At 34.9% G+C, this 26,236-nt stretch overlaps 2 protein-coding genes across 2 annotated transcripts in view; one reads left to right on the top strand and one right to left on the bottom strand.

Annotated features, from left to right (window-relative positions):
• Window positions 1–886: 886 nt before the first annotated feature.
• dctn2 (dynactin 2 (p50)) lies at window positions 887–10,232 on the bottom strand. Its single transcript, XM_077726393.1, has 14 exons — window positions 10,022–10,232; window positions 9,688–9,756; window positions 6,030–6,126; window positions 5,852–5,913; window positions 5,620–5,718; window positions 4,677–4,837; window positions 4,460–4,607; window positions 3,933–3,998; window positions 3,803–3,841; window positions 3,582–3,659; window positions 2,762–2,833; window positions 2,578–2,680; window positions 2,291–2,382; window positions 887–1,359 (listed from the first exon to the last, which is right to left on the bottom strand). The coding sequence occupies exons 1-14, from the start codon at window positions 10,055–10,057 to the stop codon at window positions 1,273–1,275; spliced, it is 1,209 nt and encodes a 402-aa protein (XP_077582519.1). The 5' UTR covers window positions 10,058–10,232; the 3' UTR covers window positions 887–1,272.
• Window positions 10,233–10,359: 127 nt separating this feature from the next.
• Window positions 10,360–26,236, top strand: part of kif5ab (kinesin family member 5A, b) — a 50,324-nt gene continuing 34,447 nt past the window's right edge. The window contains exon 1 of the mRNA XM_077726394.1: window positions 10,360–11,549. Within this exon, the coding sequence (XP_077582520.1) occupies window positions 11,421–11,549 (129 nt within the window). The 5' untranslated portion in view covers window positions 10,360–11,420. The remainder of the gene's footprint in view (window positions 11,550–26,236) is intronic.

Raw genomic sequence — 26,236 nt, 5'->3', positions numbered from 1 at the left:
TTTTGTCCCTTCTATATGACCCCTATGAGGATAACCTGAATGTATAGAATAGTATTTTCCATATTTTTTTGTCAAGTGCTGTGCTGCCATCTACTGCTTAGCTTAGAGCAAGGGTGTCAGACTCGGGTTGGTTCGCGGGCTGCATTAACGTCAACTTGATTTCATGTGGGCCAGACGGACCATTTTAGATGTGATATTTAGATTTTTTTTAATAAATGGATTAAAAGAAGTGGATTAAAAGCCCTGAATATTCAGTTTTTTATAGATCTAAAACAAGGTTTATTTTAGCTTTTTAAAAATATATTTTTAGATTTTACAAAATGATTTTTGAACTAAAAACACAGAAAACAATGATTAAGAAATGATAATTATTGATTTAAAAGGGGGAAAATCAGGAAATTTAATCTACATCAATACTCTTTATTTGAATTTGATCCTAAAACAGAAAGTCGACACTCATGATTTACTTTCACGGGCCGCACAAAATGATGCAGCGGGCCAGATTTGGCCCCCGGGCCGCCACTTTCACACCAGTGGCTTAGAGTATAACAGTTATAGTAAGTTAACTGTTTGATAATTTAAAAAAAAACTAGCTAGACAAAACAAACACTGTTCTGACTCATGACACATTTTAGTATTAAATATCATAACCACTAGATATGTATTTGTTACTTTGTGAGTAGGTGGTGAATTACAACCAATAATGACAAGATGTTTTTCTATTGTAATATCCTGTTTTTTGGTGTTTTTCATATTGTGGGAACAAATTAATTATTATTTACTTCATTTCTAATGGGAAAAACTGAATAAAAATACAAGTAAATTGACATACGAGCTCAGTTCTGGAACACATTAAGCTCATATCTCAATGTATTACTCTACAAGACAAGATTCATCAGTTTTAATGATCGTGACCACAATACAGTTTATTTGTAGGCAATGACAGAGCAGATTAAAAGTGTGTTTTTGGTGCATACCGGTCAGAATATAAATATTACAAGCAAAAGACTGATTGCAAGAAAACAAGGTCATTTAGGGATATTTACACTTTTCCTTTTGAGGCCCAACTTTGTATACATCTATAATTTATCCTTCTAACATTACTGTGAAGAATTGAATAGAATGGAGAGGAAATGTGGTATTTTTGAGCTCCCCCAAATATTAGTGAAGAAGGCAGAAATGGAGGAAAATAGCAGTAGTAAAAGGAAGGAAGTGTCATTTGTCCATGTAATTGTCCAATTTTTTTTGGTGTGCTTTTTTTTTAATCCAGGTTTATTTGGAGACTTTTTTCATTCTCTGGTCGAGAGCAGCAAAGTTTTCTTCAATGGTTCCCAGGTTTTCCTTCATCGTCTGCTGGACCTGAAACAAGAAGAAGGGTGTGTAGATGAGGTGAGGTAGTTAAGATAACAAATATAGTTAAAACTAGAGGCCCATCCATCAGAATTTTCTGGGCATTAAGCAATTTTTAAAAAGTGTGACATGCCAATCTTTGTGTTTTTTTTTTACGCATCATTAATAATCAAACTAAGCTTGTTTTAATGTAAAACAACAAATATTAAAATGAGAAAAATGTTAATGCAGTTTAAATATCAATGTTTCAGATATGTTTTAAGGTCTGACTGACATTTTAAATGGGAATATTTTTTAAATTTAAATTTGTTTTAAAAAACATTTTAAAACATTTTATTTTATTATCAGTATTATTATTATCAGTGCTTTCAGTATTATCATTACTATCATTATTATCATTATTATCTTTATTATCAGTAATATCATTATTATTAGTATTATCATCATTATTATTAGTATTATTATTATCAGTGCTTTCAGTATTATCATTACGATCAGTATTATCATTATCTTTATTATCAGTATTATCATTATTATTAGTATTATCATTATTATTAGTATTATCATTATTATTAGTATTATCATTATTATCATTTATTATTATCATCATCATCATTATCAGTATTATCATTATCTTTATTATCAGTATTATCATTATTATTAGTATTATCATTATTATTAGTATCATTATTATCATGTATTATTATTATCATCATTATCAGTGATATCAGTATTATCAGTGTTATCAGTATTATCAGTATTATCAGTACTTTCAGTACTTTCAGTACTTTCAGTATTATCATTATTATCATTATTATCATTATTATCATTATCGTCATTATCGTCATTAGCATTATTGTCATTATTATCATTATTCTAATTATTATCATTATTATCATCATTATCATCATAATAATAATAATTATTATTATTATTTTACCAGTGTCAGCAAGGTGTTGTTGTCCTTCAGAGAATTATTGATCATCTGCTGAGTGGTGTCCAGGTGAGTGAGCAGTTGGCCAAACTGCATAGCTGTAAGATAAATATTTTATTAATATATCTATATTTTTAATCCATAACTTACTAGCCATCCTTATACCATGATAAATGTCCAACCCATTTAAAAAAATGTATATGCAAATATTCTAATACCCCAAACATGCACCTTCACTCATTTTCCCCCATTGAAATGAATAGGAAAAAGCACGTTAGCCATGTTATGCGTACCTTGCTCGTGCATCTCCTTAACCGTGGTCAACCTCTGGACCACCTGGGGGACAGAGGAGGACATGGCCTCCCACTTCTTCACCGTGTCATACAGCTGTGACAGCTAGAAACAACATATGGGTGCTTAATTAAAATAGCAAATCCCAAAGGAGAACGTGAGTAATATCAAAATTGCCCGACCGACCTTGCTTTGCGTGTCGGCGTCCTCGATTGCCGTTTTGTGTTTGGCGATCTCGTTCATCTTTCCCAGAACGCTCTAAAAGGAATCAAGTCATAGAAGTAAATGTTGTACATGGTATGTCATTATTATAGTGGATTTCTAAGTTCATGATTTTAATTTTATGATATAAGTTTTTAATTAACATTTGATTCTAAAAGACTTAAATTCAAAAGAATACCAATATTTCTGTCACTTTTGACTTTATGACCCCAAAATTTAATCACCTATTTCATTTTAAATATATTTTTTTAAATCTTTCAAACAACTCTGTAGACCACAGGTGTCAAAGTGGTGGCCCGCGGGCCAAATATGGCCCGGGAAAGTAAATCATGAGTGCCGACTTTCTGTTTTAGGATCAAATTAAAATAAAGAGTATAGATGTATATTAAATTTCCTGATTTTCCCCCTTTTATATCAATAATTGTCATTTTTTAATCATTTTTTTCTGTGTTTTTAGTTCAAAAATAATTTTGTAAAATCTAAAAAATATATATAAAAAAGCTAAAATAAACATTGTTTTAGATCTCTAAAAAAAAGAATATTCAGAGCTTTTAATCCAGTTCTTTTAATCCATTTATAAATAAAAAAATCTAAATATTATATTTAAAAATGGTCCGGCCCACATGAAATCACGTTGACGTTAACATTAGACTTCCGGGGTTATAAGCCACATGTAGTAGTGGAATAAGTTGATAAAATATCTTGTGTACACCTAATTATAAACCGTACATAAAAAACAATGTATTTTTGCTACATCATTCTAATGATATATTGTCAATGATACCTGCAGCCTGGCCTCCACTTGATCCAAAGTTGCCGAGTCCAGCGCACTGACCCTAGCCTGGAGAAGCTCCAAAGTATCCTGAAGTAGAAAATATGACCCCAGTTAAGTGTGGCCATTTTTAGTCAACTTTGCTACATCAAGTGATGTCATCTCTAAAGTGTGACCTCCCTCCTCTGTCGACAGAGGAAGGCGACGACAACGTAAAGGGGACGACGACTCACCGTCAGACTGACTCCTTGCATGCCGGCACTCAGAGGACCCTGAAACGCCAAGAAAGTGGGTTAAACTTGTGTTTCCATAGAAAAAAAGGCAGTATAATAACAGTTTTAGACAAAGAATGAGCAGCAAGACCTGCTTGTCTGATGTTGAGCCAACAGCCATTTCCAGGTCCACTAAGCGCTTCTCCAATTCTGCCATCTACAGGGGAAAAAAGGAAGTGCACTTCAATATAGAGTCCAGTTACTTTCGCCTCCAAAATGATAACATCTTTTTTTTAATAAATGGATTAAAATAACTGGATTAAAAGCCCTGAATATTCCGTTTTTTGCAGATCTAAAACAATGTTTATTTTAGTTTTTTTAAATCTATTTTTAGATTTTACAAAATTATTTTTGAACTAAAATCACAGAAAAAAATAAAAAATGACAATTATTGATTTAAAAGTGGAAAAATCAGGAAATTTAATATACATTTATACTCTTAATTTTAATTTGATCCTAAAACAAAGTCAGCACTCATGATTTACTTTCCCGGACCACACAAAATGATGCGGCGGGCCAGATTTGGCCCCGAGCCACCACTTTGACACAAAAATTAGGCATTAGCCAGTAAAGGACGGTATCCATCACCTCATTTAGCCTGTAATAGCACACTAGTACCTTAGCAGAATCATTAAACTTCTCCTGCTCAGGTCTGCTGTGAAGCTCGTAGAGGACCACCCCATCCGGACCCTTCGCCGGCGCCTTGGCGTCCCCAGCCGAGCAGGTGCGACTCCCCTTGGCTGTCTCCAGTTGTGTGAGCAAGCGCCTGAGTAAAAAAACACACTCCAATGGTTACCAGATGGTCGGCGGGTTCACAATGGCGTTCACGGCTCACCTGGTCAGCGCTCCATCCGGATCTGCCAGATTGATATGCGCCTGCGGTCCCAGTAGCGAATCCAGGTGATTAGAAACTAGTTGTTGCTTGAGGTTGGCCGCCTGTTGGGCAAGTACCACCGGGGTCAGGCGCTCCTCGGCGTTGCTTTCTTTGGTGATGGCCTGACAACACATGAATCAATATGTGATATTAAAAATTAAATCGTGTTCTTCTCATGCAACAGATTTTAATATTACCGTTTTTCTCGCATATAAGTCGCATCCACGTATAAGCCGTACCCTTAAAATGGCCTTAAAATCGTTGAATTTTACAATTTCTCGCGTATAAGCCGCCCCCTGATTCATAGTTTTCTCCTCTAAAATATGCTTAGTGTATTTACTCACATATAAGCCGCACCAGCGTATAAGCCACACCCTTAAAATTGCCTTAAAATCGTTGAATTTTAAAATTTCTCTCATATAAGCCGCACCTTGATTCATAATTTTCAATTCCATATTCATGGTTTTAATAGGGAGTACAAATGTGTTACTTTGAAGGGAAAATCTTAATAAAAATCATCGTATGTAGTATTTCTGAGATACTTTATAATTCGATTGCTGGATTGCACATTCGGAAAGGGCGTGGCCTTCACAGACAAATTCAAAAAGGAAGTCATGTGAGCAGTACAATCAGGAAACGTACCAATTTTTCTTTCTCTTTTGAAATAAACGACCATATCGACTACATTATCTTGCGTTATGACGTTTCGTCTTTATCACAATGCAGTTTTGTGCAAGTCAAGTCTAATTTATGCGCATATAAGCCGTACCCTCGATTCAGTCAATTTTTTTTAGCAACAAATGCGAGAAAATACGGTAAATATTTATAATATCCGGTGCTGCATGACTTTAAATGACCAGTCACTTGTCTAACAAGATGTTCATTATGATTCAAAACAGGTTACCTGGATGGTGTCCACCTCCTGACAGAGTTCCTGGATCTCATTCACCAAACGTTGGTATTTCTGTTGGGGCGTCTCCTTAATGCCGCATCCTTCTCCCAGCTGCAACGAAAAAAGGCAAGAACACAATGAACATTTCTATTTTTCATGGAAACGGCAGTCAGGGTCGAGCAATTATTATGGAATTATCCCCAAACGTGAAAGAACAAGACATCCCAGAACACACAGTACTCACAATTTCAAATTCGCCAGATTCGTAACCCACTCTTCGGCTTCTGCTGATTCTGTCTGAGAAGTCTGCGTAAAAGGATAATGATGACGAGATAAAGTGAAGTAGGGAAGTGGAAGCTTTAGTCAAAAGTTAAAGTAGGTAGTGGAGGTTTTTTGGGTAAATTAATCATGGTGAGGATTACCCAGTCCTTTAGTGTTGATATGTTTGTCCTTGAACTTGTCGTAAGCGGCATTAGGGTTGACCACGATTCTCTCCACGCTATCGCTGCACAACTCTTCCTGTTATCGGGAGGACAAATCAAAGTCAGTTGTGTGTCTATACGGAATAGAAAAGTACGCAGAGGGTCCTCAGTTTACCCAGGTCATGATTGATGAAATTTTGGAGGTAGGAAACCTTGAGTAAGATGGTTTCTCTGCTTATTGTTGACTATTTGATATTCAATATTGAAGTCCAAATTATGACACCTTCTGCATGAAATTTCACAAATATAAAATATATAAATAAATAAGCGTGTTGCAGAAATATATACTATATCGATATATATGTGTATGTGTACGTGTATGTGTATATATATGTATATATGTGTGTATATATGTATATGTGTATATATATGTATATGTGTGTATATATGTGTATATATGTATATATGTGTATATATGTATATATGTGTGTATATATATGTATATATGTGTATATATATGTATATGTGTATATATATGTATATATGTGTATATATATGTATGTGTGTATATATATGTATATATGTGTATATACATGTATGTGTGTATATATATGTATATATATGTATATATATATATATATATATATATATATATATGTGTATATATATATATATATATATATATATATATATATATATATATATATATATATATATATATATATATATATATATATATATATATATATATATATGTATATATATATGCATATGTGTATATATATGTATATATATGCATATGTGTATATATATGTATATAAGTGTATATATGTATATATACACATATTTCAGCAACACACTTATTTATTTATATATTTATTCATGTAAGTATTTATTACCTATCTATTTATGTCTAAAATGTGTTTTGCTGTGTCTGTATTCTCACCCTCTTGCTACTGTGACAACAAAATTTCCCGAATACAGGATGATTAAATTATCCAATCCAATCTAATAACCTAAAGTGTAAATTCAGGTGACATTGTCATTATAGGAAAAAAATCCTTCATAGGCAAATAAAGGACCCTCTGTATTTAGGACATTAAAAAAAAACACCATCACCCAACAATATCCCTGTATATAGATTTTCTTAGAAATTAAAATGATTGAAAAAGAAAAAAAATGAATGACAAAATTACAACAATGCAGATTAGTTCTTGGCGAAATTTCTTTGGTGATTTCACTGAGATTAAAAAGGATTGCAGCACTAAAACTCATCATGACGTTATGGAACACCAAGTACGGATGCGTTGAAGAACCAAAAAAATGTTTAAACGGCTTGAAAATTACGATGAATTGGAAGATTTTGGATCAAAACACCACGGAAAGAGACAAGCATGATTTTAACCAGGTTACACAGATGCAGGGAGGGATGGATTTTGGATAGATGGATGGATGGAGGGTAAGTTAGGCTCTTACCAGCTCCTTGGGTTTCCAAAGAGAGTTAGAAAGAGCATAAAAAACGGTTGCGGGGTGGGAGAGAAAGACAACACGTATTAATACGGTTATCACACAAACACATACACACACACACACACACAAACACACACTCAAAACAGGATAAGCTGACTGGGATCAGGGAAAGAAGACAAGAAAGAAAGCAGTAAATGCTTCAGTGAGCACCCCGAAATCATTCAACAATATCTCCTGTTCTAGCTAGCTCTCTTCCTAAAGTCGAGACACAGTGTGAAAGGGGATTTGCTTTGACTTTATATGTTCAGTAATCCCTCGAGTATCGCGGTTAATGTGGAGTAAACATGGCCATGAAAATTGAAAAAAAAACACTAAGTAGGGTCACCCTTATAATGACTAAGTAGAAAGACTGGCTTCTGTTTACGAGTTTTAGCATGGATTTTCATTTTTTTTACTTTATATAAAAAACTTATTAATAGCAGAAAAAAATCGCAATAAGTGAAGTCGTGATAATTGAGGGAATACTGTCCTACTAATTTACCAATTTTCCCCCTTTTAAATCAATAATTGTCATTTTTTAATCATATTTTCTGTGTTTTTAGTTCAAAATTCATTTTGTAAAATCTAAAAATATATAAAAAAAATTAAATAAAATAAACATTGTTTTAAATCTATAAAAAAACAGAATATTCAGGGATTTTAATCCAGTTCTATTAATCCAATTATGAAAAAAAAATCTAAATATTATATCTAAAATAATCCAGCCCACATGAAATCAAGTTGACGTTAAAGCGGACTTTTATTTTGAAGTTGGCCCTCATTTCCTTTCCTCACATTATACTTTTACTATGAATCTATTATAAAATCTATTTAAGATTTGTTTTCCTCACTCCCTACTTTTATCTACTCAAACAATACGAACAAAAGTACAAAAAAACCCAGATAAAAGATACACATGAAATCACATGCAAAAAGATTCCTCCCTAAAATGACACCCAACGCTAATATTGCATATTCACCATTCAGTTCTTAAGATATTCAAAACGTTGCCACTTGCATCATAGCTGAAAAAGAATAAGAACTTCACGAGGCGGATTTTATTTTTTCTGACGCAGTTTCAAATAGCTGGTGGGGAAAACTCTTTGTCACATGCATTAAGCCTGATTTTAAGATAAAGATGGCAAAGAAGTGCTTTAAACAGCCATGTTAGTCAGAGTGAAAAAGCAGCTGTTCCAAAGCATGACAAGTTCAATAAACTAAGAATAGTTTGTAATACAAACACTCCTTTCAACTAAGTTAACTAACCATTAAATATTTCTTCCTGTCGTTCTAAACTTAAAAAAAATTGCACCACGTACATTGAGAAAGCCTCTTAATTCCCTCAAAAGCAATTTTTGGAAGAAAAAAACATGCAAGTAAAAAAGCACAGCATTAAAGCTTATTGGGGTTAAAAAACACAGTCAATCTTACTTGTAAAAGCTAGGCTCCGAGGTGAGGTAGGTTGGGTTGGTTTTGGGGTAGGTAGGGTTAAAAAAAACAAGAGTATTGGGAGGGGAAGGCCGACATAAAAGGGAAAATGCCAATTAGGCTTCAATTTTTTAAATTGGAAATCTGAACAGCTAAAATCTGACTTTTTTTTTTGTTTAATCCCAATACTGTTGCAGTGGAAACATTTTTTAGATTAAAACTAGATGACTTGACATTATTATTAATGATTGTGACATTTATAAGTGTTAGTTTTTTTTTGTAAAGTCACTATGAGAGGAAATGTGATGTTTTTATTGAGCATAGTACAATATATTGATTGATAAGGGATATATTGTGATTTTTTTCTATATCCCAAATCATTTAAAAAAATAAACAGCTGAAATAATTCCTGTATATTTATTTACAGAAATATTGCAATAAAATATTCTCTTAAATTGACAGATTGCCTGCAACAGTGGAAAAAAACATTGTAGAATATCTAACATTTATTTCCTGACCATTGACCAATTGAGAGAATTATCACCAGCCTAGTCCCCGCCCCTTTTTGATAACCTAATTCAACATTGACAAATCACTGATGGTTAGAATTTTTTTTAGGCAAAATTTTAATTTATTTTAAGATTTTGTCCATTTTATACCTAAATAGGTCGAACATAGACAATTAGTTTGTATTATTTTATTTTTTTTAAATTCAACTTACCGATTCAAATTGAGCTTGATCATCTTCCGGCAAATCACCTGTCTCGTACACGTCCGGCTCGTTAAACGCCTGATCACAAAAAAACATTGATTGTAACAAAACCACACAAACAGCAGCATCTTAGCCTGGCCAACGCCCCGGTGAATCCAAACACGATATAACACGATCTATGATCGCTTTTAATGCACCAAAGGCTCAGCATTCGACAGGTAAGATCGTGCATAAATATCATTTATAAATCCACGTCATAAACTTATTACAGATATGTCAATGTCAACAAATGCTAGTCGTTTTAGCCGGAGCTAGGCTAGCTTGCTAAGTAGTAGCCACTTACAATTCCAGGTAGATTTGCGTATTTGGGATCAGCCATTGTTATCGATAATAGAGCCTACACGGAAGGTGCCACAAAATAAGTTATTGATCGATCAATAGTGCAGAAATGTGCACAAAAAAGGCGATCGAGTGACAACTAGACGGTTCGGAGGGTGATGTGGTCAGTGGGTTGAGTTGGCGAAGGGTGCGTTCGGTTTATTCAACGCGTCTGCGCAGGGGCGGTGATAGTGTAAGATTAGCAATGAGTAAATGACAGAGGGAGGCGCTGTTGTGTAAATCAAACGCAATGGCCTGCGATTAATGCGCACGCGTCGTTTGTCGCCAAACCACAAACTTATGAATCGCGTGTTAAAGCGGTTTTGTTTTTCCCCAATAAATAGTCGATCTAAAAATCAAAATGTTCTCTTATATCAAATATTCAAATCAAAACGGTTTCTTCTGCATGGTCAGGAGTGATGGCAAGATTTACCGTGCGATGGCGTCAAAGATCCATTCAAATTAGAAGAAGACAAGGACCTTACCGAAGATGAGTTTTTATTTAATATTTAACTTGAATGTTTCAGTATTGGCGGTTTTATTTGAATCGTGTAATGAAATCATTTTTTATGTATGCTTTATTTACGATGTAATGATTTCACATAATTTAGCACATTTATTCAGATTATATTTGGAAGATTTCAATCACAAAATGCGTACTATACATTATATTTTAAACATGGGTGATCAACATTTGTCATATAAGATGCAACTATATTAACCTCTGATGATGATAAACGTCCAGTCATTATTGCTCTTTTTATCATCTCATATCTCAAATTAGTCTTGTATCTCAAGGTAAGTAAGCTCTGAATTTTCCTCATATCTCAAATTTATCATATGTTGGGGCACTCTTATGTCAAAGTATTACTGTACATACATTTATTTTAGTTTAATAATGATGAACTCTATGATAAATCACATCAGTAGCAGCATCAACCCTTTTTTTTTTTTGGGAGGAGGACAAAGGGTGCCAGAGCTTCGGCTTGTGGTGCTGATGAGAGAATGTCAGATGCCCCGCCCACTCAGAGCGAGCGAGAGCGAGTGAGAGAGAACAAGATGCGAGCATGCTGCTTTAACAGTCGCTGTCGACCGGACCAGTTTGGACTGTTCTCCCCCCCATTGCAACTCTCCGCCATCTGTTCACCACCAAATTAAGCCTGGGGGTTATTTTCTTACCTTCTTCCTCTTATTTCCCCTTCTTTATTTTTCCCTCCATGCGTTTGAACGTCACTAAAACCCTCGTAGTATTCCGTCCAATCTCACAAATGCATCGTCGCTTGGCGTGTGCGTAGTAGGACAGCATCCACGTTGCAGGAAGATTTTAATTTTGCACTTTTTTTTGTCTTTTATTTGATCTGACAATGGCTGACAGTAATGCCGAATGCAATATTAAGGTGCTGTGTCGTTTCCGTCCACTCAGCCGCTCAGAAATCCTACGTGGAGATAAGTTCATCCCAGTGTTCCAAGGTGAAGATGCAGTCCTCTTTGGGGTAAGTTCGTTTTTGTTAAAAATTCCTATTACAAAAGCATTGATTGTTATCATAAGGTCAATTAGCGCAAATGCTCAGTATAGCGTCAAATCAATAGGACAATCTACCAATTCAGATTTAAAAGGATTATCATGCTTTAGGACATATTTCTGACCTTAATAGTCCTTTTTAAAAATGCGCTTTGATTGATTGATCGAAGTGAGGACGCAACGCAATGCCTGATTGTGATTTACCAGCTGCTGTCAGTCCAATGGGAGTCCAGGGAAATGCCTGAGGCTCCTTATTTTCATCTATTTTATTTTAAATACGTTCACGTGTTCAATTAACATGCCATAATGCATCGTTACCTGCATTTTTGAAGACCATGTGACATGTGGATGATTTTTTTTAGGGTGTGTTAACATGTAAATGTGCTCATCATTTGAACGGGAGGTCTAAATCCACACCCATCTGGTACAAGTGATGGTGGTGATAGCCCAAAATTGCCATCGCCACTATGCCGGGTTTAAAATTAGGATTCTACATCCGTCTGGTCCGTTTTTTTATCTCATTAGCGTTGTAGGGGAGCATGAGTCTATTTGAGTTGACTTTGTAATGGCTACTACACCCTTGACTTTTCATACGTTTTGGGACATGGCGTTCTATTTTTTTCGTGGCTCGTGTCCTCATTAGGGTCAAATTTGGTCTCCAGTGACTTCTGACAAGAGGGACAAGGGCTATCAAATAATGGTCAAAAGTCAATTGCAGTACAAGGCCATTCTTTGGGAAGTAAGGGAGTATTATTTTCAGCAAAAGCGGGCAGGACTGAATTATGTAACATGTTGACAAATACACAGAAGGGCCTATTGACGTCTTTAGCCAACCTTAGATTTTTCATACTGACCACCAATTAGTACAAACAGGTGATAAGATCTTCATTTTTGCACTCAAACCTTAAAGAAAATGAAATTGTAACTCACCCTCTGCATGAGTCTGTGGAGGCCCTCCAAAGCTCTTTCAGCAATAGACTGCTGCAACTTCATTGCAGGAATGAGCGCTTCCTCAGATCGTTCCCATCAGCTGTCAGGCTTTACAACAAAAAAATGGCTGTCTTAAGATCTACCGTATGCATGCATGTACATCTATGTGTATGTATATGTGTTAATGTGTATGTATATGTGTTTATGTGTATGTATGTGTTTATATGTGTATGTATATGTGTTTGCATGTGTATGTATGTGTATATATATGTGTATATGTATGTATATATATATATTTTTTGCAATACACTTATTTATCTATATATTTATTCATGTATTTATTTACTAATTTACTTATCACCTATCTATTTATGTCTAAGATGTCTTTCTGTGTCTGTATTCTCACCCTCTTGCTACTGTGACATCAAAATTTCTCAAATACGCGATGAATAAAGTTATCCAATCCAATTGCGGTGAAAAATAAAAGCCCTGTCATACCGTAATTATGAATCCTTTTGAGCTTTTGTTGGCTATTGAGAGGGTTCTTAAAATTGTGCCTGTGGAGTTAATAATGGCTTTATGATGGGGATAAATGACTTCTATTTCCTTTTGTTATGGCCGTCGAATGGCTTGAAAATTCATTTTTTTTAAAGGATGAGTTAAAAAGTTTGTTCACAGAGAAAGTTGCGTTCTACAGTTTTTGCTATAATCTCAAAGAAAATGTCCCAAATGGGATTTAGATTATATTGGTTATGCAGTTAAAAGTTTTTACTCATTAGAATGTTTGCGTTTTGATACCAGTTTTCAGTCCACTTGCTAGTTTTTAAGTGGATGCGCACTGTGCTTTTGACGGCTAACTCGGCGGAGTCTTGTTGTGCTCGGAATGGATGTATCCAAGGACCCTCTCCAGGGGGGGTGTCGGGGGGGCTCACTAGAACATGAAGAAGTGGTGATGCTTGACTGATAAGAGATGCACCATCGCTGTTATTTTCCAGCGTACTCACAGTCGTAGTGACACTGACAAGTGGGATTTTTTTTGTATGTCTTTTAATGTAGTGGAGCTAAATAAGGTAATGGATGCTATGTTTTACATTTGCCCTGAAGCTGGTCTGACAGGATGCTATGGCAGTTGGTGCACTTGTCTATCATAAGTAGAGATAGAAAAATAGGCGGTGATAGGCATGTGGTGTAGTATTTTGGTTTTGAAGTAGGTTTTTCGGGGACTGTTAGTTAAGATGTTAAAAAAATGGAAATATACCAGATAGAGGCAAACTACGGCCCGCGGGCCACATACGGCCCGCTAGGCTTTTTAATCCGGCCCGCCAACGTTGTCCAAATAATGTATTTTTTATTTTTTTCCCAAGATGGCGCCGTCACGCGGAAGCCAGTGGCAGTAGCTCTGTCCACTCTTATTTGTTTTTCGTGTTTTACAGCGCCCCTATCTTTTTTTAAATGACATTTTAATATTTCTTAATACCTTTTGACTTGACTTTGTACTTTATACTTTTTACTTTAATGATGATTGATGAGTATGTTAATACTTTAGTCCTTTTTTCTGTTTTTGTTTCATATGTACTGTTAACAGATGCACTTTTTTATATGTATCATATCTTGTGCTGACCCCGCCCATCTGTCAATTTTTTAAAGTCAAGGCCGAAAACTTTGCCCACCTCTGAAATATACCATTATGTTTATCGTAGTCCTTTAATAACGGCTTCATCCTTAATTGTCATCAATCTTTAATGAAGGTTTGGACAATATTTTACCCTTTAGATATCGAGAAAGCTAATCTAATGGCAATACAAGAATTTATCATTGATGGACCTTAGCAAGAATTACTATTATTATTTCCAGATTCAGTTCAAATGGATTTAACCACTATTAATGTCAATGGCAGCCCTTGACTTATTAATACATGCATTTTTTTTGGTTTTGTGTTGGTTAGGTGATAGATGTATTTTGAAATCTCCATTTTTTTTTCTCCCAACCATAAGTGAGGCAACAAACCGTGGTATGACCCGTTCATGCGGTCCATGTGATGGCCTCAATAGCAATTGCAGCGTGTCACATTTACGTAGACTCGTCAGTTTTGACTTCTAGCATCGACATTATTATTTTTTTTATCCAATAGACTGCCAGGTAACAGCGACGACACGATTGCCTATTGCATACACGCAGACATTTCCATCATGCTAGCAATGAATAGATTCAAATGCCACGTAACCTTTCGGTATTGCTGTAGAATTGAATGTGAAGTGACAGTCAATATACATGGCATTTATTACATGGTCTGCGCCAGGTGGCTGCTGTTTGTTGTGATGAGATTTTTTTTTTTATGTTTAAGGCGTTATATGGATGTATTGTTGCCAAATATAGGAATGATTGTAGTATGAGTTGGAAAACCCAGACAATTGAAAGGTAGAATGACATTTTTGACCAAAAAAATGGTTGGAATGACTAAAAATACTTGTAATGACCCCATTGAAGTGCTCATGAAATATTTCAATTATTTTCTGGTGATTGTTCCAGTATGCAAAATGTCATGCTCCATAGGGTTTTGCTCTGTGTAAAATAACCAGTTCAAAAGACTTAAATTTGCTGTATAATATCTAATGTATAATTTTATTTTTACTAATAAACAACTGGGAAAGAGCAGTTTTATATCAATTTAACAGAAACAGTAACTATATTCTAATCATTACAGAAAATGACTTAAATTTATAAAACTATTTGTAACAAGCGTTCAAAAATATATTTATTTATCTTATTTTTAAATGAAAATAGAAATCTAATGCTTTACCAAAATTCAGCTTTTATTTTTTAAAAATTTTGCGTTATTCCTTGTTCTAAATTGACAACTATTGCAGTAATATGAACCATAAAAAAATCAAGATATTTTGACATTAGAAAATTTGATCTATGAAATACCACGTGTGATGATTTTTCTTAAGATTTTCCTTTCAAAATAACACATTTGTACTCCCTATTAAAACCATGAATATGGAGGTGAAAATCAGGGGGGCTTATACGAGAGAAATTGTCAAATTCAATGATTTTTAAGGCAATTTTAAGAGTGTGGCTTATATGCGAGTAAATATGCACTTGATCTGTTCTGGCCTTAGGTTCCAGCCTTTGTTTTTTCTGCACTCCGCCATGTAGCGACACAGCTGTCAGCAGTATTTCACTGTCTGCAATCATGCGGCATCACATTGGCGAAAAAGGGTTAGGCGCCATAGTGGTGGTGAGAGGGCTGTTAGCTGCCCTGCTTGGAAACGGAATAAATAATAAAGGCCGTCTCCAGATAGCAAGTTTTCCTTTCCATTGGGGAGTTGATTTATCGCCATCACATGCTCACCGCCACGTGAGTGGGGGGCGGGGGGGTCCACACAATGAAAATGGATTGCATATACATCACCTGGAGATTCAGGAGAAAGATTAGCGTTAGCTTCCAGCAGTCGTTGTGGTGTCGTGTTGTTGTTTTTTTTAATAAAAAAATAATTTTACGGAGCTTTACTTGAGTGTGACTCAAGTGGGATCGTTTATTATATTAAAGTTTATAAGATGAAGAAAGTTTGGGCCAGTTTAACCTTCTTGCGCCGCAGTTGAACTCGGATGGAGCTTTTTAAATTTAGGTCAACGCCGCTAGTGTGGTAGATTTTCATTGGCGGATGGTTGGGGGTCATTACTTTCTCAATTTACTAGCTGGGTTTTAATGTGCCTCAGGACTGACCTGCCTCTTAAAAAAAAAGGATTCTACCATAAACTGACTTTCTTAGGTTCTTGCGTTCAGGTTTTAATGGTAACAGCATGTTGTAAGAATAATTCAAATGTCTAGAAATAACACTATAAACTTCAATGCTTTACATTTCTTTTCTCTAAACACATACATTACAAGCTAAAAGAGGGTCAGTTTTATTTTATTAAGCGGCTCGATGCTAGCGCATAACTCCGCCCTTATCGTCACAGTAGCAAAAAAAAAAAGATATAAACCTTGACCATGGAATGAAAAGGTATAAAGTGTGCGTTTATATTGTATTCCTAGTTTATTTTGACCAAGTTTGGGTTGTGGTGGCAAACACGTGGCTCTCGAGCCTAATGTGGCTCCCGAGCAAAATAAATACGGATCTTTGCTTCTTATATTATTTTGTATATAGAAAATTTTACGTTGTTATAGGTTTATCTTATTTTTATTCTCTTTTAAAACACACTTTAATTCATCAGGGCCCAAAACAAACAAATCATAATTTTTATTTAAAGAATAATTTGGCAGATTTTATTTTTTATGCTGCTTCTGACATAATGTGTGGCTCTTTGACTCTCTTATTTTCAAATTTTGGATCTTTGACTCGGTAATTTTCAAATTTTGGCTCTTTGACTCTTATTTTCAAATTTTGGCTCTTTGACTCTTCTTTTAAAATTTCGGCTCTTTGACTCTTCTTTTAAAATTTCGGCTCTTTGACTCTCTTATTTAATTTTTTTTTGGCTCTTTGAATCTTATTTTCAAATTTATGGCTCTCTTATTTAACATTTTTGGCTCTTTGACTCTCTTATTCAACATTTTTGTCTCTTTGACTCTCTTATTCAACATTTTTGGCTCTTCTACTCTTATTTTCTAATTTCTAAAAATCTTTGTGTCCACCTTGTTTGCCAGCCCTGACCCAATAGATCTGGTCTCTTGACATCATCATCCAAGTTGAAGCACTGTGTAAACCTAATTGAGCAATTATAGGTCTATGTAAACACATTTTGGCTTTTGTCCAGCTCTTTTTCAGGTGTTGTTGAGTTGTTTGCCTTCAATTTGCATCCCCTTAACCATGTTAAATTGTCCCTTCCCAATATGCACACAAGAGAGCTCTATTGATCCACTATTTTGTGCCCACTACGTATTTACAATTATATGGATTAGCTCAACTCGGCTGACCTTCCCTAGTGTGCTTTTAAGTCATAAAAGTTTCCATGTGCACTAATGGTGTTAATTGAACCAGTTCTACATAAAGTAACGCAAAACTTTGTGGCCAATACGGTAATTTATTTCAAAATAAAGAAAAGATAAGACTTAACAAAATTTATTGTGACGTATATGAATACAATTCAAGAAAAACTAAGCCATATCTTGCATAAAATGTGACAAAGGGGGGCTTATACGAGAGAAATTGTAAAATTCAACGATTTTAAGGCAAATTTAAGGGTACGGCTTATATGTGGATGCGGCTAATATGCGAGAAATTACAATATGCGATATACATAGGTCACTTATCTCTAATTTAAATGTCAAGCTTATTTGGAACTCCTCAAATAAGCTATTAATAATCATTTGGAACCCCAGTTTCTATCAGCATTGCAGTATAACGCTACTTAGCGGAGTTAGCTTAGCTCCCAAAGATGATTCTGGCTTCAGAAAAAGAACACTAACACATTTTGGCTTTACTACTATAGAGGCTCTTTGGGCAGGCGTTCATTTTAAACCAAATTTGCACATAAAACGGAACTACGATAATTTAAAATGCTTTCTCGGTGTAGCCTGGTGTTAGAAGTACTTACCATAAATATAGTCAGGAAAAATGATTGAACCTTTTTCCCCCCAATTTCTTCTTAAATATAATTTCTGGTATGACTACAATTCTATATTGCAAAAAGGGCAGTTTTTGACTATGTACAATGCCATAACTATTGATGAACTATTGTAAGAAAACTGGAAAATGTCGGAATTTAAGTACTGGCCCTTTAACATGAACAGACAGCACGATCACTTGGTCTTTTTCCCCTTTTAGTCGACTTGAGAGAAAACACTTGTGGCCTACAAATCTAGAAGAAACAAACACGAGGGCCAATCAACGTATACTGAGTCCTGTTCACCTCCAGCCTTCCAATACGGCGGTTAATGCGAAATCAATGGTATGGTATGGATAGGTCATCCATCCCCCCAGCTCCTGCAAACACCAAGGAGAATCACAAATGTCTGAGGGTCTCCCACGAGCCCGCTAAAGTGCTCTAACGCTCTCGCTACCCAGGACACACTAGATCCAATTAGGACTCTGTAATGGAATTGTAGCGCCGGGTCAAGATGTGAGCTCATTTCTTCCGTCAGACGCCGCCGTTGCTTGGCCTGGTGAATAATCCGTTTCCAACTGCTCACTGTCAACTTCACCTCGTGCCCTAACCCTCCGTATATTTTTGTAGTATGGCAAAATTGATAAAAAAAAATCCAAAGATGTTCAGTAATCCCCCGAATATCGCAGCTTCAACTTTCACAGCTTCACGACATTGCAGATTTTTAATAAAGTTAATTGTAAATTTTTATTTTTATTTTAAAGTTCATAAATGTGAAAATCCAAGCTGAAACTTGCAAGCGGACTCAGCACATTAAAAAGAAAAAAAAATATATACTTTTTTTTAAATAGGGTTGATCTACTTAAAAAAATATATATTATTTTTTTTAAATAGGGTTGACCTTACTTAAAGAAATATATATATATTTTTTAAATAGTGGTGATCCTAATTAAAAAGAAATATACATATATTTTTAAATAGGGTTGACCCTACTTAAAAAAAATATTAAATAGGGTTGATCCTACTTAAAAACAAACGTATATACTTTTTTAAATATGGTTAACCCTATTTAAAAAAATAAATAAATTGGGGTGACCCTATTTTAAAACAAATAAAATTAATTTAAGCAGGGGTGACCTTATTTAGCGGTTTATCATTTATTGCGGCTATGTCTGGTCTACATTATCCGCGGTAATCGAGGGATTACTGTATTGACTGTTTTTTATTTTATTTTTTAAACTGAAGCTTTATTGTGCTTGAATGCTATTGTCTATTTCAAGTTGCAATTATTATGGATACGAGGGAGTGCAGTGTCTGGAAAAGGCACCCTGTAAAGAGCGGACATCTGCCTGGGGCGGGTTGCCAATCAATCACAAAGCACATTCATCCATCTTTTCTTCATAGCACTTGTCCTTTTTTTCAGGGCACGGGTCGTTTGGGGATGCAACAATCCATATTTCATCAATGATCCATGTATATCTTATATATCTTATTGGATTGAATGCTTTTGTTTTGCCAGGTAAAATGAGACTTAAAGTTTTGACGATTTCACAGAGGACAAACACAACCAAACACATAAATAATAAATAAATACAAAAATAAATAAATAAGTAGTCATAGTGAAAACGCACCACTCCATGGACGCAATAACAAACAAAGAAACATAGCTAATCAATATAGAGTCATGATAAATAAATAATTACTGAGTAGTAATAGATAAATAAGTGGTCAACATAATAAAATATTATGTAGTAGTAATAAGACTTGATTAGGTCCTCTGTGTAGAACATTTATTGTTAGTACCATAGAAAATGTTAATAGGCAGCGTTATTGAATTTACGACTATTACGTGGTACTATAAGACATTTAGAAACGTACTCTAATGTAAAACAAATGTACAATGTAATTCAGTGCTCTAGCAAAAAAAATGGCCACCAAATATCATGGTTATGATCTAAAACTCATCACCAGATGCAATTAAAAATATGTAGAGTATGTATATATATTTTTTGTAGCATTATTTTGGCTTGGAAGAGGTATTTATAAGCCTGGCGGTCCACCAGGCTTATAAAATCATGTGTAGAAGCATTATTTTGGCTTGGAAAAGGACTTTATAAGCCTAGCAGCCCACCAGGCTTATAAAATCATGTGTAAAAGCATTATTTTGGCTTGGAAGAGGACTTTATAAGCCTGGCAGTCCACCAGGCTTATAAAATCATGTGTAGAACCCTCCATTCTATTGAATCGAATGGTCGCAGCCATAGCTTGGTTGTCTATCACCCTCAATGCCAACTAACGAGTTAGATGTGTTTCTCAAAATTTGCCAATTACCCTTTTTTGTTGGTACAGGAAAAACTTGACCTACTTTATAGACTTTATATCCCGTTCCACACAGCCCCGTATAAAATAGGTCGCCGGCATCTTTTCCTTTTTAATAAAAGGGTTTATATATCAACATTTTTACGTTCCAACAATTGCCACTTTCTTGTGCTTTGCTGTCATTGTCATTCCGCCTAGCGTAGCACATTAGCTTGCGACACATTTGGCCGTTTGTCATCCGTTATGGACTAAAAGGGCAACACGCCATTGGGCTTGAGGGTACTTGAATGCAGCATCCTTTCCAAATTAGCGCAACGTAGCTCTCTGGAGGAAGCAGAATACATAAATTAGCATGTGTGTGCTACATTAGCGTAGCAAAAGAAATGGACTTTACCAAGACCAGATCAATTTATTGAAGTCGGACTTGAGAGTACTGCTTTTAAAGCTTAGTTCCTGACTAGAAAAAATATATAAATCCATTAACCCTGGCTTTGAGGTTACATTTGTCTTGTCCTTTCCTTTGTGCCCCCCTTTTATCGCTTATTTATTTTTAATCTCTGGTCCCAGCTAGCCCTCCAGGCTGTGACCTCATGATGGTGATGTGGTGGAGCATCCAATTTGGCAGAAAGAATGTTTAAGTAGAGGGAGCATGTGTTTGGGCTGTTTGGGTTTGGTTTAAGATGAGTTTATCTTGTGGTTGATTCTGTTTGTGATCGTGGATTGTTTTTGTGCTTTTGTGATCTGTGTGACCTTGTTTGTAGGATCAATGGACATGGATTTTTTTGGGTGATTTTCCGAATTAAAGATGGGTTTCAGATGGGTCCATTTTGGTGAATGAAGCAGGAAAGTTTTCACACCAAGTAGCAAATTTGGCAAAAGCATTCATGATTTTGTATTTATTTTGTTGATAGTTTTCTGAAAATAGGTAAAAGCATTTTCGTACTCTAGAGTATGTATTTTAATCTTTTTTTTAAAGGAAAAACTGCAAAAATGTATTTGGTTTTTGTACTTTTTTTATTTAAATGATTGAAAAACAATATTTTCTGATTTATTGTAACATTTTATTCTTAAATAGTTAGAATTATCTTTTAAAAAAAATGTAAATAGTTTTTTAGAATATAAATATAGGGAAAAGGTTTCTAAATAGGGTAAAACGGTCAATATATTTTTTTTAAAGAAAAAAACAGTGAATTTTTGGGGGATTTTGTTCTTTTTTTTAAATTTAAACTTAAGAAAAACCCAATATTTTCTGATATATCATAACATTTAATTTTTATTTAGTTACTATTATCTTTTTCAAATCGTTATTTACATTTTCTCAAAAAAAACAACAGTCAAAAACTGTAAATATTTGTTTATTTAGATCTTTTTTAAATAGAAGGCATTCTGTGATTTCTATTTACTTGAATTTTTCACTAAAGAACACAAAAATTTTCTTTGAATTTTCTTTAAGCCAGTCACTGCCTCAAATTGACTTTTTCGGACCACACAAAATGATGCAGCGGTCCAAATCAGGGCCCTAGGACCTTGACTTTGACACCTCTCCAAACAAACTACATATTTGGAACCATATACTCCTACTTTTCTGTAAACAATTTCCCTAAAATCCTCCCTTTTTACGTCTCAATGCGCAAAGCAAACTCAGATGAGTTAGAAAATGAGCAACTTTCTCCTACACACGCTCCATAATCATTTGTTTTCTTTTATTCTCCCCCAAAAATGCCCTAAGGAACAAATGAGTGAGTGAGTAGGGACTAGACAGGAAGCCTTTTCTCTCATTTCACCTGTAAGAACCTCCTCCATTTTCCTCTTATGCAAATCCCCCTTTCCGCCTGTTGTTTTTCCTCTCCCTGTAGGCCCTTTTTTACAATCCAAATTAACTGATTCCACAGCTCAGTAACTCCAAAAAAAGGAAAAAAACTCACTCACAATCCTAAATGGAACAATTCAACCCGCATTTACCATTTCTTTAAAATACATCACAAACCATTTCCCTCATAGTCCTTGTCTAAAACCCTTACCATGCTTCTTATTTTACGATATCCCTTTAATGGACTTTATATTATTCATTATTAGCCAGATGTGGTCGTCAGCAGGACTCCTTCTGGTGTGAATATCGTCCTGTGATTTCCGATGATGGCTCACCAATCAAGACGACATCGTTAGGACGTTTTGGCTTGCTCACCGATTCAATTCCTTGTGGAGTAACGTGCACTTTTTTGCATTATAGATTGGACACATTAATCACTCTTGCCGCACTAATTGAATTAACACAGGAGGACAAATGGTCTTGAAAGAAGGAAAGAAGGAAAGAAATTGTTGCTTACAAGGCATATTTGCTAGAATTGATAGATTTAGTCGATATTTGCTGGTTAGACAAATACTCCAGATAGCTTAATGTTTGGATTTGTAGTGAAATTTCCTGAATATTAATCTAATCTTAATCTCTACTTCGTCTGTGCACCCGATTCTGATGATGAATCTTACAATTTTAACTTCACTTTCTTGCATGGAAGTTCATATGAACAATAATTTGCTGGCCTGATGAATAATTCAGCTTCTTACGCTCTAATGGACCCATCTCTAGTCTTTTTGTATTAATAACGGATATAAAAAACACTCAATTTGTGGAAACAAGACAAATTAATTATGAGTATTTTTTTCCATTTTTAAAGCCTTGAAAACAAACTGTCTCATGATTGAAAAAATGTCCTTGACCATACCGCAATCAAAAGTTAGACCACTAAAATACATAAATACTCTCCATCAAAATTGTTGCTTTCTGCAGTATGTGTATACTCCTAAAAGTTTTTTTGAATGAGACAATCATTACAAGGAAAGGATTCTAAGAGAGATCAGCACAAGTGCATTTCTTCCTCTTTATCTCGCACCATGCATTATTAGCACGACCGGCCCCGAAGGCCGTTTTTCACTCAACTGTGCTTCTTCATTGGACCTCTCACAGGAGTGAATTAGGGAAAAAACGGAATACTCGGGTAATACACTTTGGCGGGCAGACGTAACGCTAATGATGTTGCCTGCTATGGCTGCCAGCCTCACAAATTCATGCAAGTTTATGCAAGTGAATACTAAGTATACATTATGTATATGTACAGGTACCAGGTGTAGGTATATGTGTATATATGTGTATATATGTGTATGTATGTGTATGTATGGGTTTGTATGGGTATGTACGGGTATGTATGGGTATGTTTCGGTATGTATGGGTATGTATGTATGTATGTATGTATATACATGTACATCTACATGTACATGTACATACATGCACATATGTACATGTACATGTACATACATGCACATATGTACATGTACATGTACATACATGCACATATGTACATGTACATGTGTATGTATATGCATGTATGTGTACATGCACATATGTACATGTACATGTACATACATGCACATATGTACATGTACATGTGTATGTATATGCATGTATGTGTACATGCATATATATATATATATATATATATATATATATATATATATATATATATATATATATATATATATATATATATATATATATATATATATATATATATATATATATATATATATATATATATATATATATATATATATATATATATATATATATATATATATATATATATATATATATATATATATATATATATATATATATATATATATATATATATATATATATATATATATATATATATATATATATATATATATATATATATATATATATATATATATATATATATATATATATATATATATATATATATATATATATATATATATATATATATATATTTGTGTATATGCATTTATATGTGTATATTTATATTCATATTCAATCCCAGGTTCGGACCTTCCTGTATAGTTTTTGTGGTTTTGCTCCAGGTACTCCGTTTTCCACCCACATCCCAAAAACACGCATGCTAGGCTAGCTGGTTGACTCTAAATTGCCCATCGTTATGATTGCTTGTCGTTTTGTCTCTGTGTGCCATGCGATTGGCTGATGCCCACTGTCGCCTGGGATAGGCTCCAGCAACCCCAGCGAATAAGTGGTATGCAAAATGAATGAAAATATGAGAGCCAGTAGCAGAGCACCAACACACACACACAGAAAGAGTCATTAGTGAAAAGAAAGCGCCAGCCGGTCAAGTTGCGGAGACGAGTCAGTGAGCTTGAACAGCAGTCTCCTTCGGCGTGTGTGGGCGGGCGCCTTCATCTTTTTATCCCCTCCCGCTCAGCCTTTCAAATATTTAGAAGAATGTGGAAGAAGAAATGGCGTCGCATCAAAACATTGCCTCCGAAGTCCATTTTAGTTCGCGTCCATTCGCACTCCCACCTACTTCTTACTGCAGGCCAGTTTAACCTTGTTTATGTTTTTAGTTTGGAGTCATTGGCCTTTTTCTGTTCTTGTTGACCTTTTTGAGGCAGATAGAAAATAACATGGAAGCTGATTCTAAACATTTTTAATTAGCGAAGATAACCCAAGGCATTGTACTCGTTAGCACGTCCACCCCGATGGCTTTTGACCTTCATATGAGGACTTTGCGTGGGTTTTTTCAGGCTCTCTGTTTTCCATCTGTATCCCAACAACTACTTCATATTTCATATCACATGTGTGGGAGATAGAGTTTAATATAAGTACTGTTTAATATCTAATATAAGTACTGTTTAATATCTGATATAAGTACTGTTTAATATCTAAGTACAATTGACCAGCGACCAAACGTTCCGGACGACCAAACGTCCGGGCGACCATACGTCCGGGCGACCAAACGTCCGGGCGACCAAACGTCCGGGCGACCAAACGTCCGGGCGACCAAACGTCCGGGCGACCAAACGTCCGGGCGACCAAACGTCCGGGCGACCAAACGTCCGCTCACGCATATGGTTACATTGTTTTTTTTCTTCTTGTCAATTTTCCTTTTTTATGATTGATATATCATCCTTCACAATTCCTGTCAATCTCCATTTCTCACGTCGCTCATTTTATGCACGAATATGATATCATTTTCAATGTATTATATTAAACAACTCATTTTTTTTGCCTATTTTATCCGTGATTTTCTCCTTTCAGAACTGTTCTGGTCTCATAAATCATTGATGCCATACAACTGTAACAGAATAATAAGCAGTTCTGATATCGCCAATAGGGTAAAATTACGGTTGAACTGTTTTAGTGGATTTGACTGGGCTTTTAATATCTTCAACATTAGGCTGATTTACCTGTAATGCATTCAATTACAGCAGAAACCAATATGGCTGAGAATAGCAAGTGTCCCGCTTCGGCGCCCTCTTATTAAACACATTTCTCCCTCTTGATGATTGCGCTTTTTTGCTGGTGTTCTCCTTTTGGCGCAAGTATGCTCTTTAGTAGTATTGATTATTCCTCTCACATGGGATTTTTAGGACTAAAGAAAATGACTTTTTTGCCAGGATTATGCAGAGAATCAAACAAGCCGGCTGGTTTTTTTCATTTATTTTTTGCAAATGGCAGTTCTCATTAAATCCAGAAGCATACTTAGACATTTAATTTATTTCAACGCATTTCAACCACTTGTTCAAAATGTGTTTAGAAATGATCTCATGTTTTGAGTCTTATTTAAAGTGTGGCGTTATTAATTTTAGACGAAGCCGGGGCTAACTCTTGCTATGCTAAACATTGAATTACTAAATGACTAAAATGTTTTTATTTAATTTCTTCTCTAAAATTTTAGCTGCAATGTATTTTAATTGACTTGCAAAAATTCGTTTTTTTCCCGTATTTTCTAAGTTTTTGGATCATTTCAAATTGTGTACGCCGTATATCAACTTTCGGGAAAAATATGTTCGACAAAAAGTACG

The sequence above is a fragment of the Stigmatopora nigra genome, chromosome 10 (assembly GCF_051989575.1).
Source record: "Stigmatopora nigra isolate UIUO_SnigA chromosome 10, RoL_Snig_1.1, whole genome shotgun sequence".
Lineage (NCBI taxonomy): Eukaryota > Metazoa > Chordata > Actinopteri > Syngnathiformes > Syngnathidae > Stigmatopora > Stigmatopora nigra.
The sequence above is the reverse complement of the archived record's forward strand: the minus strand, read 5'-3'. Positions and strand labels throughout refer to the sequence as shown.